General features: G+C 42.6%; 1 protein-coding gene across 2 annotated transcripts in view; it reads left to right on the top strand.

Annotated features, from left to right (window-relative positions):
* The window catches only part of SHTN1 (shootin 1), a 97956-nt gene extending 81573 nt beyond the window's left edge, over nt 1-16383 (top strand). The window contains exon 17 of one of the 2 annotated variants that reach the window (XM_032423449.1): nt 14607-16383. In XM_032423449.1, the coding sequence (XP_032279340.1) occupies nt 14607-14829 (223 nt within the window). In that variant the 3' untranslated portion in view covers nt 14830-16383. The remainder of the gene's footprint in view (nt 1-14606) is intronic. The other variant, XM_032423450.1, reaches the window with a different exon arrangement.
* Nucleotides 16384-18004: the final 1621 nt, after the last annotated feature.

Below are 18004 nucleotides of genomic sequence, written 5' to 3'. Positions count from 1 at the left end.
GGTTCTTCTTCCACACACACAGTTCACCTGGATGATAATTACTCAGCATCACAAGACACTTAATCATTCTTTCAGGATTAAATGCTTGGATCATCCCTCTTAATGATTTATGAGCAGTCGAGGAAGATGCCAGATCTTCCAGAAGACGCTAGATCTTCCAACGTACTTTGAAGGGGACATTTTTAGAACCTTGTTTTCTGGTCCTCAGTGAAAGATGTGCCTTAATACTGCTCTCTCCTGAGAGTGAAGAGATGCTACTTAAAAAGAGTTCTCGCCGAAGACTTGCTTTGGGAAAGTGGCACTTTGTCCAAGAGTTAATCTTGCTGTTGAATGTGTTTCAGACAGATCTGGTGGAGGGTCAATTTGTTTTATAACAGAGGCAAGCTCTTTTTGAAATTAGTCTAGTTTTACTGAAGTTCTCTTGCCAGGGTGTCAGCTGGTTTGCCGCTTGAAGAAAAGGAAGAGGTGAGACAAATCAGATCAGCCGAATATTGTAATCATGGTTAATTAAAACCTCTGACTTCCTGTTCTCTCAGGAGAGAAAGAACCCCCTTTTTTTTTGTAGCTCTATCTGTCTTAGTTTAAAAGGTGAAGCCTGGACAAACGAAGTTGCAATTCAATTTAGATCTATTTTTGCCAACTGGTATTTTCTTCCGCTCTTGCATTTCTCTCCCTGGCCCTATTAACTTTTTTTCCCCCTCTTTTGGAATGAATGGCCTTCTTTGCTGATTTACAGTTTTATCTCATTTCATTGTGTTTAATTAAAAGCACACTTCCCCTGTGGTCATGCGTTTCCTTTCTTTTGACTGGAGTCATTTGAACAATTCTAACAGAAAGATGATCTATACTCATTCTTCATCTTTCCTATTAAATTTGTTTAACACCTAATTTGACATCAACAGTCTGGCTACATCTGAACCAATATCCAGACATAAAAGCAATTTGGCTGAAACAGGTTAGTTGCTGAGAAATGCTTCAGTGTGCGCGTATAGATTTTTTTCCCTTTACCATTTTATATAGATAATCTTAATCAGAAAATACTGCAACTCCTTCCTCCTTTTGTCTGTCTTTTATTCTCCAAAAGTAAGTGGAAATTACATTTCCAAGAAAGGAAATGAAATAATTGCAGGCCCAAGGTCTGCAAAATGTGTGTTGAATTGACAGTGAAAAGGATCCGTGTGTTGACAGACACAGTTGTTAGATGCCATAAAGGCCTAAGTGAAGCTCAATTTATTTCTCGTCTTGCTTGTTCAATGACTGCTTAAGAGACACATTTCAGTTTAATTTAGCTACTTAAAGCACTAATACAAATACTCGGTGCCGCTTTATTAACTTTTAAACTTTGTAACCCAATGCTTGATTATTCGGTTCTTGACATTCTTTAGCTGAAATAACTAATGCCATGTATTTTCATATTGACAGTCATTTAGCAAAGAAGAGTGCCTTTCTGAAAAATCTGTTTCTTATGTATAATTAGACTATCCAAATGAATCCCGTTATTTTGTGTATGTACCTGGTAATTATTCACTTCCCAGACAGGCACCCACACTTCGTTCATTTATGATTAAACCTAGTTTTTTTAAATGAGTACAAGAAGTTTAACTTAACATAGTTACATGAAAGCTTTGAAAATTAAAATTCCTGTGATGTATCAGGATTCCCTGAAAACTGGTCTGGCTGCCAGGAACAAGAAGGGTTATTTTGGAGGCTGGCTCTAAGAAGTTCACTCTGTTAGACCAGCCATAAGGTGGAGGCAACTACATTGTCTTATCTCAGAGACCTGGATGGTCAAAGCACTTGGAAATCAGATCAGCGATTGTAAAGCAAAATGTTACCTTTGCTTTTTACACTTGATCTTAGCCAAAAGGCCGAGAAGCGGTTACCTTTGCTTTTTAAAATCGTCTCTACTCTAATGATCTCATCCTTGTTTTGATATGTGGCTGCACCACCATGGTGTTTCAGCCTAGTGTCATTTTCTGCTCTTGACGGGGAATCAGGGTCAAGGGAGGGTAACAGTCACAGTACCCTCTAGTACATACTTTCTCTCTCTCTCTCTCTCTCTCTCTCTCTCACACACACACACACACACACACACACACACACACCCCAGTCCCTACCACCCTGACCCACCCTCCATCTTCCTACTTTGGCCCCTCTGGCCAGGTATCACTCCACCCTAGCCCTTTGCTTTTGCTGTCCCTTCTGCCTCCTTTGTCCTCCCCGGTGACCACCTGATTTATCTCATCTCTGTCCTTTCTTTGCTCAAATGTCATCTTTTCAATAAGGCCTTCCCTGACCACCCTGTTTAAAACTGTAATTCCTCTTCCTCTAAGCTCTGATTCCCCTCACCCTCCTCCGCTTCTCCCCTGCTAGAATGTAAGCTCCATGAGGGTAGGAGGTTTTTTTTGTCTGCCCACTGGTGTATCTCAAATGCCTGGGAAAATCCTGGAAATTCTGTAAATACTTGTTGAATAAATGAATGAATGAGTACATTTTCAGTATCACTAAAACAGCAGAATGTCAGTTAATTAGAATACCCAGTTAGCCTGCATTTCCCCTGTTATTCAACAGTCCCACATATGCACAGGCTAAATATTGGAGATTTTTGTGTGTTCTATGGTTGGCTTCTTTGGTTTTGTAAATTTTTTTTGTTTTAATGCTCAGAGGTCATTTCCAGTCAGCTCAATTTTGTATAACTTCTGCATCTTTGTACCTACACAAGATAAAGTTATCAGAGACAATAGCATGCCCAATTTTAAAGGAAAGATTCAGCTATGCTCACTTGTATGGCCTCAGGTAGATAGGAAAGATTGGAAACCTACTAAGAAGGGTTTTAAAAGAGTAGAAACAAGGGGGTTTTCTGCATAAGATCTTCACTTAATGAGAAAATTATAACACCAAGCTATTCCTGGAAAGTTTTTTTCCTTTTAATAAATTCCTAAAAATCAGCATATATATGTGTTCCAAATAATTGAGTAACTCCAGTCTGGTAGATTACGGAGCCAGAAATACATGGATTTATTTCCTAGGGACTCATGAGATGGCAAGAGATATCTTTAATACTTAATTGTAAGGATTAATTAAAACTAACATTCTTGTCACCAGCCTAAGCAAAGCAAGGGTTTTATTTATTTATTTATTTTTTAAGAAAAAGGGAAAGGTAATCAAGACTTGGAGAAGCCTAATTATTTCCATTTTAATAATAGCTTTAGAAATATTTGTGTCCTGTTAATTATTTCTAATAAGTGTATATTATGTAGTAATAATATCTTAAATCTAATAGCGAACTTGAATTTCATTAATTCTGATTAGTTATAATTCAGACAGGAATGATAATAATAATCTCCCTTCATGCTATGAGAGGTGAAGAGTTCGGCCAAACAAAATAAATAAATCAAGAATACATATATACATACATAACCAACCAACCAACAAAACTGATTTTGCTTTCATGCTCTTTCCTGTTGATTGAGAGTAAAAATCTGACCTTGTTAAAATATTTAAGACTCACTGATCCAAGTTAATCCATGGGTGGGATGGTCAATGTAAAATAGAGAAAATTCCAGATTACAGATTTTTTTTTAAAGATACTTGTTTTATTACTTTCAGAGAGCACAGGGTCAGAAAGACGAGGATGGTTTTGTATCTTCACCTGTAAGAGCCTGTAGAGCGGGGCGCGGCGTAGCAGGGAGACAGGCCTGAGCCTTCTCGTGTGTGCACAGGGCGGCCCGCAGCAGGGGCTGTTGGCCGGAACGGGAGCTCTCCCTACACCAGGTAAACGAGCGTCCCGATCTTGGGTTTGCCATTTGTGGCCATTAGGCCCTTAGGCAAGTTACTGAGCCCCGGATTCTTTTTCCTCATGTGTAAAATGAGGGAGATAACACCTGCCTTGGAGAGTCATCATGTGGGCTAGAGAACATATGAGAAGTATTTCAGTAAATTCCTTTCCTGTCTTACATTAAAATCGTAATGCGAGGCCATGGCTGCCTCATCCAGGGCCAGAGCTGAGTTCAGAGTTTAGACACCGGACACCTGCGTTATTGACTGGGCCAGGTTTCCTTGGGAAGGTCATGCAACCTCTCTGTTGTGTTTTCTTTTTTGTGTGTTTTTTTCTTATCTAAAATCGGGGCAAGTAGATGAGGCACTGTCCAGAGTCCCCCGAGAGCTCTACAACCTCAATAATTCCTCACAAATGTAGTTGCTTGGTGAAGAAGTTCACAGTTAAGCCACAAAAGGCAGGCCCATATTTTCTGCCTGCAATGTGCCTCTCAGTACAGACTGATGGTAAAACACACACAAACCCAGGACTGTAAAATAATGTTTAAACTATGTTACCAGAATTTACAAATCCAAATCAAAATCATTGTTATCCTTCAGAAAAGTACTCTTGGGGGTCAGAATACTCACTCCAGCCCTGTCACTGTTGTTCCAAATGCTCTCAGACCTGCCTGGATTAGAGGTATCTGATCACACAAGAGACAAATTGGACAGCTGGTCCTACAGGAGAATTAGTGCCAGTATGTATGTATGTATGTATGTGTGTATGTATGTATTTACATTTTATTTATGTGAGAGAGACAGAAAGAGCACAGGCAGGGGGAGGGACAGAACAGGAGGGAGAAGGAGAAGCAGACTCCCTGCTGAGTGGTGAGCCCCACACGGGGCTCGATCCCAGGACCCTGAGCTGAAGTCAGACGCTTAACCAGCTGAGCCACCCAGGTGTCCCGTGTGTCAGCGTTTATTTTGGTAAAAAATGATATGGGCCATTTTAATCTCCCTTGTATGTTCAGTGTGTATTTCCAAATGACTTTGGCTTTTGAAAGTGAATTCAGTTTTTAAAAATAGCCATCAGTTTGCCACAGTTGCAGATACAGATTTTTTAATGTGAACAGTATACGTAGATATGAGTGAAGCTGTCTTCCATTCTAAGCCTGAAACATGTTAGCTCTGTTATCAGTAGAATGCAGGAGTCTGCTGTTCTCAGTGGTACAGGTGAAGGAAACAGAAAACATTTTGGGGGGAAAAGCCTACAACATTCCACTGTATATGGGTTTTCTCTTTTTTTAGTTAATATTTTTTATTCTTTACAACCTATATTATATGTTAAAATATATTCATATTATAACAATATCTGTCCAAGAGGAGAAGTACTTTAATTGCTCCAGGCAGGATATATACGTTGATTACAGATGAGACGATGGGTAATGGCACCATTTTCTGCTTTGGAAGTTCTGGGCTTTGGAACTCGCTTCCACGATGTTTTACTGTCGTTACTCTATTTCACTAACATTTATTAAGCCCTGTACATTCATGTGTTATTTAATTCTTCTAAATGTACAGATTGGACATAGCTCCATTTTATAAATGTGAAAACTGAGGCTCGGTGAGGCTAACACTCGGCCCACAATTATATTCCTCATCAAGAGTCGGATCAGATTTCAGTCGAGCCTATTTCATTCTACCTCCAGAGCCCATGCTTCTGAACTACAGCCTACTGCGTTGAGCATATTGAGAGCTTGAGAAATGGAGGGAAGAAAATGACTGAGATATTGTCTTCTATTAGAAGCAATGATGCTGCAGTTAAATCCACCCCCCCCCCCCCCGTGATCCTCACATCCTGCTCCTCTGACCCTGTCTGCTCATAGGTAGTTCATCCCTTTGCCCCTCCCGTTCCCGAGGCTGACCTCACCAGGTACAGTATGTCTCGCCAAGGGAAGAAGGTGGTAGCCAGTAAAACAATTGTGGAAAGGGGAGCCGATCTGCATTAGCACCGAGACTTAAAGAGTGGGCGAAAAGAAATCATTTTCATGTTTTTTGTGTCAAATGTCCAGTAAAAGAGGCAAAAGCCTCAAAAATTTTGCAAATTACCGTATCACCAAAGCAGCCTCAGTGACTTCAGAATCTGTGGGCATACGTTTCATGTACACACTTTTTATTTTTTTGACATTTTCCAACATTTTGAAGAATAATTTATTCCCCAGGAGTCAAAAATCTTGAAAATATCTGACTAATCATTGGGTTCGAAAGGTGCTTTTTACTAAATCATAATATAATATGATAATAGAGAGGTGAAGCACTGTGAATCCAGTTGTTTCAAAAACATACCTTCTATAGCCCAAAATAAATTTTGTCATATCAACTTTATGCTATACCTTCTTTTTTTTTTTAAATTTTATTTATTTGACAGAGATACAGCAAGAGAGGGAACACAAGCAGGGGGAGTGGGAGAGGGAGAAGCAGGCTTCCTGCCGAGCAGGGAGCCCGACGTGGGGCTCGATCCCAGGACCCTGGGATCATGACCTGAGCAGAAGGCAGACGCTTAACGACTGAGCCACCCAGGTGTCCCTATGCTGTAACTTTTTAAGACACCTCCATCTTGGGTCATTCACCCATTAGCTCCTTTGAGTTTGTGCGTACGTGTCCATTGGTCGTCATGTTTTTAGGCTGTAAACAGAGGCAGGACAGGTGGGCCTTCAGTATAGAGAAAGAGGTGAGCAGATCTTCAAAGAGTCAGGCATCACAGTCGGGCAGAGGCCCAAGGTGGGACCTCGTGCTCTTGCCCTCTTGCTCCTCTGTCTCTGAAGAGTGTACAAACAGGTGGGTGTTACTCATCCCTATTGAGCTTTATTCATCCATGCTCACTTTTCCTATTAACACTTCCAGGAGGGTGAATGTCCTGACAGTCACAGCTAAACAAGGCAGATTGTTCATTTCATCTAGTTACTTCTATAACACCTTGCTTCAGAGAGGGAAGAGAACCCATTTGAAAGTGGACTCAGGTTCCATCATCACTGGTGTACCTCTCAGTGATTTCACAGCTGGGTCTTCATCTCTTGGCTCTCATTCTCAGAGACAGGGTAAAGCTGCATTTGCCAGAGTCTCTTCCAGTGAACGCTTCTCTCACTCATCATGCTTCTTTTCAACCCCAGATCTCCCCCAGAACTCTGAGCTTTATCAAACTTGTACTTTTTAGCCATGAGACAGGCAGCTAGCTTGCCTTTTTTTGTTCGGGAGGTCAAAACAGGCCACACTGTGCCCTACAAGAATTTTAAAAACAAAAGCCCAGGTATCAGTGACCGGAATTCAGTTTCAGTAGAAAAATGTCCATTTCTGATGAAACCATTTTTATTATAATTTGCATTTAATTTCTAGATCTATGGTGTCTCTAAATATGTGTGTCTTTTGTCCCCATACAGATTTATTTTTGTGAGAGTTCATCTTGTTTGAGCCATTAACTGAATAGCAAAGGGTAGTTGATAAAAGACAAATTTTAGATGTCTCTTGGTTACTGTGATCAGTCAAACATTTCTATGAAAGAAAAAACCTAATTGCCTTTCAGGTTTTGAATTAAAAGTAAGATTGATTTTATCATCGTTTGACCTCTAACTGGTCTCTTCAGTTTTATGTCATTATTTCCAGTGTAAAACTAATGTAGAAAAATGAAATTGAGAAGTACTGCTTTTTTTGTGTTGGAGCTGGAGAATCTGAGCTTTTGAAATAGGTTTCAAATAGAAACTGAAATTCTTAACTTATTTTTAGGGAAACTTGGCATAAAATTCTTCTCCCAAACATTGACCTCAGCTGGAAATGAATTTGGCTGGTCATATACCTATTCCTTGAGGGAAGTGGGGGTCAACATTTTGTTCAAGTGGAAAACAGAGTTCTTTTAGTCCCTGTGGTGGGAGGGGTGGGTTTTTTTCCTGTTCTTTCGTCGCACACCATTGCCTCATCTCCCCCTCTCCTCCTTTCTCTTCCTGTGTGTGTGTGTGTGTGTGTGTGTGTGTGTGTGTACGTGCATCTGTGTGTGTGCGCATGGTGTGGAAGGGAGAATGGAGGGCCCCTTCCCTGTCCTTAGTAAACATTTGCTTCTGAGAAGAGACTACTAGCCAGCAGAATGAACCGCATGGAAGTTACTGCTTAATCTGATGCTCTTATACAATTAAAGGATTTGCTGTGCCCTCCACTGTAATCTTAGTGCTGTCGAATTGTGTACTCACACCGCAGGAAGCAGCTCTGCTCGGCAAAGCCCCGCTACAAAGGTTCTCCTTGTGTGCCTGTCTATGGATAATTAAGTCTTAACAACAAAATTAGCAGAACAACTGGATGTTCTGGAAGTTGAGATCCCCTCACTTCGTCTTTTTTTTTTCCTCCCCCCCCCAACCCCACCCCGGGAGTTACCCTGTGGACTGGCCGAGAGGTCCGCCTGTCAGTATTGTCTGACGAGTGTTCTGAGTCGCTGTACGGACACCTTCTTCCAGGTTAATTGTTGAGGCTGTATGACATCTAGTGTTAACAGTCTATTGAGTAAATCCCCAAACGACTGTGAAAAATGCTACTGAGTCATCCTCCAGTCTCTCAAAGGATTAATTGCCTCCTAACATTTGCCTCCAGTTGCAAACACCTATGATTTTAAAAGACTTAGCATAAAATGTATCATTTCTGCAGAGAGAACCAAATTGCCTCTGCTACTTTGCAATGTTTTTTTTCCTTAGCATCTTTCAGTAGCCTCTGCAGTGTTTGTGTTTGCTTTTAGTTGTGTATGGTGGTGCCCAGGGGAGGTTTTTAATTTATTCAAAGAGAAGTCCCCGACTAAAACTTAAATGCAATTTCAGAGCTAAGAATAAATTGACTTCACTTCTAGAACCCGATAAACACATTTCATTTGAAATATACTTTGTCCTCTCTATGAAAAGTGGCACACTGAATTCTCTGTGACTTCCCATCTTAAAAGAGAGTTTAAAGTATAAATTTAAAGAAAGGTATTTTAAAAATTATAAATATTGTTCTGAAAGCCTAAAAATGAAAATGCAACATTTTACGCATGGCAGCTCTTTTGAGGAGCCATTGGTATATATGGTAAATTTTGTAGAAGACCGTGTCTCTTAAAATACTTCTTTTAAATAACATTTGCTTTTTAATAGCTGTGATCTGGATGGATTTTTTTTTCATGGTGACTTAAAGTTGTGGAAAATTACAGAAAGCTTAAAAGGTAGCCCACAAAAGTATCACACACATTTCAGAATCTTTGCCTGAGCTGAAATCCATCTTAGTTCCCGCTTTATCGGTGTTGATTTTGCTGGTGAGAACGGCCCTGGGTTCCTGAGCCTCCCTGGGGCCAGGGGATTTCGGGATCTGTGAGTGTCCACGGTCCAGCGCACGCTGGGATCACAGGAAGTGGGACAAGTCTTCAGGGCGCGCACGGCAGTCTGAGCCGCACCCCGTGCACCGAGACCCCTTTGCTCCAGTTACTCCACTAAAGACGGTACGGCTCCCTGTGGACCCAGACGTCTTTGCCCAGCCATTGTTACTTCTGTTAAGAAGGAATTCTTGTTAATCTTTAGGGCAAAGCAGCATCTGATAGCTGGTGTCAGATTTTCAAACCACGGTGCTATTCTGTTGTTTAATGATGGTGGGTTTTTTTTTTCTTCATAATTTAAAATTGTATCTATTTTTTCACCAGATAGAAGCTGACCCAAATCGAAAAACTGTTCTTTGACCTAAAATGGAGTTTTGAAAAGTATACACAAAGCCCAAAGAATCTAGCTTCGTTCTACCTTCATTATATTTGAAAGTATTAGAATTGGAAATCATACAGACAGTCGCACCTTATATTTGAAACTCTCCTGGGAGATTTTGGACAAGTGTATTAAAATCTCCCGAAAAAGGAGGGTGTCTGAGGGAAACAACGAACACCATCTCTGCTATAGAGCTGCTCTCGAGCAACTGCATAAAGGGCTTCGAAAACAAATCAGTCTTCTTATTTTTACACCAGGGGGAAAAATATAAAAACTGACTTCCTCTTTGGAGTTTTCCCAGGAAACTATTTTATAAAGACGAATTTAAATCTTTCCGTTTTCTGTCCTTGGAGGTGGTAAATATGATTGCGGCTTTATTCATTTTTATGGTAAATGAAACAGAGTTCAGACCGTCCGGCTGTGCGTCATTTGCTGGATGGCTGCCACCGACTAATGCAGACGTCCCACTGGGAGACCGGAGAAGAACTATACTTTGATTCACCAGATTGTGTTAAATAGTCCAGCTGTTGCGATTTGAAAGATAGTTACCTCAGAAGTGAAGTAGAAATGAACTTGGCATTTATGCCTCAAACCATTTTTATACTGTTTGGCAATCAGCTTTTCAGAGGTAGCATTTTATAAAATAACTCTCACCGCTTAAAAGTTTCATTCACTGTAACATTCAAAATGTCCCACCTTTATATTATCAGTAAAATTAAGCTTGAGTGATATGCAGAATTTGCATGAAATAAGCATTTCCCCCTTCATTTCATGAGCTTTGATTGTATTCAATTGAGCTTAGAACCACGTCTATTAGGGCTCTTTTGGGCATTAGTTAATTTGAATTGCAGCCGAAATGTTAGCTAGAATGTTGTTGAATATAATTGGAATGTGGAAAGTTGATTTTGAAAGGAGTTTCATTAAATGCAAACAATGATGTGCTTTTTTAAAAATTAGAATGCTGCTCTTTCGTCTCTCGTAACACAGTCTGAGAAATCACGGAGCCCCTTTCTGAAAGTTCAGCTTTGGCAGTGCTGTTTACGATTGTTCGGGTGCTTCTGGTACCCTGTGCTTTGGAGTCAGGTCCTTTCTCCGACTACCGGGTGGCCCCATATGCCACCCCTTGCAGCCGGGGAAGCATAGCTGCTTTCTAGAAGGGCACCCATCGCTTCCTAAAGCGGCACAGATCGCCGCATTGCCTCTTAGCTTTTATTTTGCTTTTTGGTTTTTCTTTTTGTCTTGGAATAGCTCTTGAGCAAGCCATCTAAAATGATCTATGAAAATATTTTGAATGCATCATAAATGACTACCAGTATGTTGTGATAAGAAAAAAAAAAAAAAACAACCAGACAGGAAATCCAGATGCTCAGATTTTAGTCCTGTGTCTGCCCTTAACAAGGTGTGTGCCCTTGGGCAGATCAGTTAACTCACTAGTCTTTGGTGTCTTCATCTGACAGATGCAAAGGTTGGACTAGTTCATGTCCGTAATGCCTTTCAGCCTGAATAACACATGAGCTTAGTCTTACTTTATGTAACACTTATAACATCTAAGTTTTACTTGGAGATTTTGTAGCATACAGGAGAAGATCTGCCATACTCTCCATGAGTACTAAATATTAATTCCTTATTTGTGGTCACTACCCTTAGATGAAGAATTAAAGCAGAAAAATGGAACAGAGTGGTAGTTTACTGTAATTCCTATTGGATTGTTGCATTTGAGCACCTGGGACTTTACGTTAGGGGAGAAGCTTTAACCTGCTAGAGTCTACCACTATGGCTGCCCAAAGCAAGAGCCTGGGCTCTTGGCACCATCACTGATGGCACTCTCTGGCTCTTCCTGTGAGATGGGGATGGAGCGAGAGGGAGGCTGCAGAGGAAGGTCCCTTGTTCCTTCTGGGAGGTCCCTCCTTCCCCATAGGAACCAGGAATAGGCCTAATGTGTCAAATCCAGAGGAGTTACCAGTCACAGAGGGAAAAATGGCAAGGGATAGCTTGAAGGGACAGACTCTGAAAGATGCATCTGAAAACAGAGTCAGAAAGACCTAAATCAGCAAACGTGCCAAAATTAACCTGTGGCATCATTATCCTGTTTCTAGAAGAAGCCACTTTGGGTAAGCTGCATGGAGAAGGCAGGAAAACGGAGATGGCTCCTAATTCTTGTTCTGATTCTGCCACTGATGAGCTGCATGATCTAGGCCAGGTTCTCCCCCTCCAAACCTCATTTTTCTCATCTGTTAAAGGACCAGTTGGACTTGATGATTGCTATAGCCCCTTTTAACCTTAACCCTTTGGGATTCCAAGTCAGCGGTTGTTATCCTGGAGAAATCGGTTACTCTGACTCTCAGCACAGAGATTCAAAGAAAGTGCCCACCGTGCCAAGTTCAGCAATAATCAACAAAGGAGTTCTCAAATTGTAGCCTATGGGTGACTTAATAATAGATTAATCTGCAGTTGAGAAACTTACTTCAGGAAAGAATAATAATTCTCTGAAAGGAGACAATTCGAGGCCAATTTCATCCTGACCACACAAGGTTTCTGAGTTTTCAGTTCAGTCGATATCCAGTTGTCTTTTTGTACCTGTGCCCTGAGAACATCCCCTGGAAGTTTTCACCTGCAGCTGAGGCAGAAAGCTTTTTTAGGATGTGTTCATCCCCCCTTCACTTGCAGACACATACGGGCATGAAAACATCCGTGGTAGTTCTGCAGAAGGGATGAAGGTCAGTGTGGGTTGATGGAAGTTGCTCATCTAGAATGAGGTGAAGCTTCCTTTGCATGCTTAGAGCAGACCAGCTGACTTAGCTAGCGGTGGGCTCTACCGCAAGATGGTGGAGGCGGACTGGTAACCGCCACTGGTTGTGGCTTTGACTGGAACAACTCGCTAGCCTGGCCCTTCATTTCCTAAAATCCCCTTGCCCCTTTGTTTCCAGGTTAGGGTTGACCACAAGAGAACTTTGCATGAGATTTAGAAGGTAGAAGTGACACAGTGGTCATTTCTGTTTTGTTTTGTTCTAAAGGCTCGGAAGGTCCACGTAGGGCAGGCGCTGCTACGGTTCATGGGAGGTATCACCTAGTTGGCCCACAGTTTTCCCAGATCCCCCCAACTACTCCAGCTTTTCCAAATGTTAGACCAGGTACGTGTGCAGTTCCCTGTGGAAGGCTCCAGTGTGTCCTGCAGGTTGTCTGCATCGTGGGGGTTGGAGACTGGGAAGGACAGATGCACCTCTGATTTGTCTTCGATCTCTTGCCATCTTCCTGTTCCTTGCCAGAACTGTGGACTTCAGGCCCAGCCTCCGACGCAGAGGCCACTGACTTCCCTGACTGCCTCATTAGCTCTCTCCCTTGCCCGATGACTAATTCCGATCGTAGAGCCCATGTCTCTCTCACAGTGGTTCTGCTCCTCTGCCCACACCCTAGTGGACACTGTCTTCCAGGTGTTGCCTGGGTCCGAGAAGGTCAAACCAGGTACCACTGGGGAAACTGCATCCCCTGTTGATTCCCAAAGCATGGATCCGGCCTCCCTCTCACGCTCCTGGCCATCCCAGCGCTTTCACTACTGCCACACAAGACAGCTGTGGGTTTGTGACCTGCTCATCATCAACAAGTGACAGTATAACCAGGTAGCCAGAGGGAGTGGTTTCTAGGCTTTTGGACAGATTTCATAGTGCTGGTCAGAAAGTGAGAAGACCCTGGTCGTGGGTGAGGTTTGAGTGTTCGGTACCTGCGGCTGGATCCTGCAGGCTGCTTTTTCTCAGTAGGTGAGCATTTGTTCTGCTGTTTTTGTCTCATATGAGAGACCTCCAGACCTATTCACACCAAAGCCTGGGTTTCTGAGCCTCTCACACTTGATTAGTATCCACTCATTTATGCCACAAGTGGATCCGTGCTAGGTGCCGGGGTAGAAGTGTGAACAAAGCTAAACAGGCCGTTTTGTGGATGCTGACGTTTTATTTGAAGAGACAGACGTTAAACAGCTAATTACACGGTATTCCTTAATGACTGTGCTGAGTCCAAGAAGGGAGAAGGAGCAGGTGGGAAGGGAGTGTCAGACTGGCGGGTCTGGCCTGCTCCAGGGGGTGGGTCGAGCACTGGGCTCCCCACTACATGTCCTGACGTCCAGAGGTGGGATGGGGGTGTGCTGGTTCGTGCTTAACATCTTAGCATTTGCCAAGAAGACCAGATGCATCTGAAGAGGCCCTGTCCTGCTTGCGGCACACCCCTCAACCTTCAGGCCCCAGGTCAGTAGCCCGTGGTGGCCTCTGACCAGGACTCCTGAGAGGAGTAGGTGCCAACAGCCTAATTTCCTGACACATGGCAAGAGAACACATGGACACAAGGAAACTGTCACGTAGCTTGAGAAGCAGTATCTTCTTGCATCAGAATAGAAAGAAAGAAAGGAAGTATCCATGGAGAAAGAAACTGCTTCTAAAATTCCTTAAGAAATTTCTCAAGAAACATGAATCTCCGTTTTAGAAAAAGTTTATGGTCACTTAGCGTTTTAGCTTATTCTCTGGATTCTTCCGTCTGCCCTAGCTCCTCCCTCACCCCTCCCCGGGTCGGACCAGCTTTCTTCTTGTCAGTAATGGCAGGAGCGGGCACGTCTCGCAGCTGTCCGTCCGTGATGGGGGGTGGCTTGCTTCCCTCAGCAGTGTGGTCTCCTCGGAGCTAGTCTGCCCCCAGATGTCCCCAGGGACAGGCGGAGGTGGGGGGGAGGTTAAATGGCTCCTTCTGGCTAAGTGAAGGTGGGACAGGAGTCTGGGCGGCAGGCAGTGGGGAGGCCCGCACACGGCACCCAGGAGCTTTGCACTTCTTGAGAAGAGTGTGTAATTAAGCAGGTAGGTGCATTTGGCTTTTTAACACTTCCATAGCTAATTGCTCTGACTTTTTCCGCCTTCTTTCTTCTGGCCTCGTGCTCCTAATGTCATCTAATAGCTCCTTTTTCTTTTAATGGCTGGCACCTCAAAGACCACTTTGTGCATGTTAATTAGACTTAGAGCATTTGGGGTTTTTTTGTTGGTCTGAATCCAGGAATATGAAAGCCAAATATTTTCTCTCTCTGCGTTTTATTGTTTTGTGTAACTGTTCTTCCTCCAGGCCTCTCAGTAACGCTGGATGCAGGAGCGAGTGCTTTGGCCGTGAGCAACAAGCTGGACCCGTTGTAGTTTTAGATCCTGTTTCAACACACGAACCCCAAACCAAAGACCAGGTCACTGAAAAAGATTCCACTCAACGCAAGGATGGCGAAGATGAAATTAAACCAGAACACAAAGAAGACGGCATTGAAAAAATGAGAGACACAGACAGCTCCCACTGCTGATCTGCACACCGGAAGGCTGACGGGTGTACAAGCCCTTTCCGACGGGTACGCGATCAGTTCTGGCGTATTGGCAGGCGCCATAGACACTCTGTTCTTGTCACTGTACTCAGAATGCGGGCTCTTTTCTAGTGTCACTTTTGTAAGTAATTTACCTGTAAACATAAGTAAGTTCAGCAAAATACACCTCCTGTGTAGGTTTTGTTTTTCTTCCTAGGGATAAGATGTTTTTTCTCGAATTACTGTATTGTGACTTCTTTTAGAAGGTTACAGAAAATTCGGATGTCTGTCTTTTTAGGTAACATGCATACCACTCATCAAGTGTAATGCTGAAAGTTTGCAGCATTATGGATAAGTGGATAAACAGAACTGACCAACTTAAGGTGATTTAAGAAACCCCCCCCCACCCCGGCCCCAAAGCAGCTTCTGTTTTAGGTCTGATCTTCGTTGGAGAGAGAAACTATAGCAGTGTGGAAATTGTGAGGCGCTGTGGCGTACAGATTCCTCTAGGATATACCGAGCTGAGCTTCAGATTCAGGAGCTGCAGACATCCACCCAGCCCTCCCAGAGTCCAGGCTAATTGCACGCTTTGTCAGCTATGGGATGGGGAACGTGCACCATTGACTGTGTCCAGAGCCTCCCAAGGACTCCAGTGGGAATGCCTTGGTGGCCCAAATGCAGAATGGAGGGGAAAGTCCCAACCTTGGGTTTCGTAGAGTATTATCTTAGTAAACCATGTGCTCTGTGCTCCGAGCTTGTTGTGTTTTCTCCCGTACCGAGTGGCGCCAGTACCGTGGTTTATCGCGATTCTTCTGTACAGTGACAAGAAGTGACAAGCACACAGTTTTCTTGCTTCACTGCTGTTCTACATTACACAGGTTTGTTGTGTGTGTGTTTTTTCTTAAAGAAATTAAGTGGTAGTTAGTCTCTAAAAATACAATGTTTCAGTCTACCACAGTGAATAAATAGAAATGTAATCAGGGATTTAAAAAAAAAAAAAAAACTTATACAGCTTTTCCCAAGTTGATTGTTTCCAAATTGGTGTTTATTTAAAATAAGTGGTAATGTACTTGAATGCATTTTTTATGACAATGATTCAATAATGGTAATTTTACTATTAAAGAAAGTGAAAGGTTTAGTTTTGTTAGCGTGGCTCAGCATGTAGCTATCAGGTGTTCCTCACCTAAGGGCAAAAGAAAATGATAGTAATAATGGGAGTAGTTGTGTTTTATTTTTGCACGTGTGCTAAGCGTAGGCTTGAAGAGGCGGGTAGGCAGGTAAATCAATGTACTTCCTAAATTTGGAGATAATTATCCTTCCGTAGGTTTGTTATGCTTGACTGTTTCCATGTTCTTCCAGTGATGATTTTACAGTTATCGGTTTACTCACAGGGAATTAAAATGTAATGTTTTCCAACTGTAATTTTCCTAATCGAATAATACTGCTATATGATACACTAACTACAGAGTGCATTAACTCTTAAACAAGTTCTGTTATGCTGTGATTTGAACTCTCCTCGGCACACTTATTAAAAAGCACTGACAATTTCCCACTAAAGGTCCACTGTGGTTATTGACAGTTTTGGTTGAGTTCCCCAAATTGGTCACTCTTTAGTAAAAAAAAATTGCCTAAGAGTCGATAATTTTAGTAGTTGTTAATAATCTGCACAGTGGTTTATTCTGAGGAATTTTATCCCGTGTTTCTTCATGCTCTCCTTTCTGGGTCTGTCATGAGCCTGCTGGCAACGTGCTTTACATACACTTAGGAATATAAAGACACACAGACTCGTCATTCCGTATTTCATCACACACGTCAGCAGGATGATGCACTTAGGAAAACACTGTCGTTTCCAGGGTGAGGAGGTAACCGCTTGGTGAGATGTGTTCGCTGGGCCAGGCAACAGTTAGTACCTGGTGTTTGAAAGTGTTCTTGCCTTTTCCAAGTTGCTTTCTTACTTCATGGTGATCACAAAGCATTGAGAATTAGTTTGACAGAAAGGTATTTGATATAGGATTTTACTCCCCTTGTTCTGCCAGCATTATTCCTTTTCACGTCGGTTTTGAGGAGGTTTTGCCCCTGCTGGGGTGCCCTGGTCAGCAAACAGTCCAGAACGGGAAGACGCAGGAAGACTGGGGCTCGCATCTGCAGGGTACGTTCTTAGCTATTTGCACAAAAAAATTATAAATGAGTGAAAAGGAGGGGTGGCGTGGCTCTGGCCACTCACCAGCAACTCCTCTTTCCTCACCTTCTTTGTTAACAAACGATGTGTTGGAAATGGAGTAGTACAGGTACAAATGGTTGTTCGTTATCTTTCCAGACCATCGTAAGGTTGTAGGTTAGGTAAATGCTAGTCCATGTTACAGAATCCTGGATGATTTTTCTGTGTGTGTTGAATCGCTTTCGTCATGGAACGACGTCAGCTTATCTGGCAGTACTCTGTGGAGAGGGGACAGCTGTCCGTCGTCATCACTGACCTTAGAAGGATCATCAAGCAGCCTTTATGTAACAGATTCGATTGGTTTGGAAGTTTCTCCCTGGCACTAACATTCCCCAGTCCTACTGTCATTGATTTACATGGGGTATGAGTAGTCTCTTTTACTTCTTTTATAGATAATAACTTCTATATAGTGTATGTTACATGTTTTATACCGATGACATATTAACATATACGTGTGGAGAGAGAGAGAAGATAGAAGTGGGAACTGTGGTCATCACTTTGAGATATTGGAATGTTCCCTCTCCGTTGGTGACGCCAGTCAAGTGAGGAAAAGGTGGATGGGCTGTGCCCTGTGTTGAAATGAAAGCCCTGACCTGGTTGAGGTAATAAATGACCTCTTTGGTTAATTTAATTTTGTTACTGACTTAGTTTGTATATTTTTGCTCTGGTTCCATTCATTTAATTATAATTCATGTTATGGTTCCAGGGCAGACTCTCCAGTGATCTCCCCTATTCCGTGTGTGTGTGGACATGTGCAAAGGCTACGTGAACACCCAGTCATGTCCTGCCCACCTTTAAAATGAATTTTTCAGGGGCGCCTGGGTGGCTCAGTCTGTTAAGCGTCTGACTCTTGATTTTGGCTCAGGTCATGATCTCAGGGTTGTGAGATTGAGCCCCACGTCTGCTGGAGATTCTCTCTCTCCCTCTTCTTCTGTCCCTCCCCCCACACTCTCTTTCCCT

The sequence above is a fragment of the Phoca vitulina genome, unplaced genomic scaffold (genome assembly GCF_004348235.1).
Source record: "Phoca vitulina isolate PV1807 unplaced genomic scaffold, GSC_HSeal_1.0 scaffold28, whole genome shotgun sequence".
In the NCBI taxonomy this organism is placed as follows: domain Eukaryota; kingdom Metazoa; phylum Chordata; class Mammalia; order Carnivora; family Phocidae; genus Phoca; species Phoca vitulina.
Note: the sequence above shows the minus strand (reverse complement) of the source record. Positions and strands in the feature narration are given on the sequence as shown.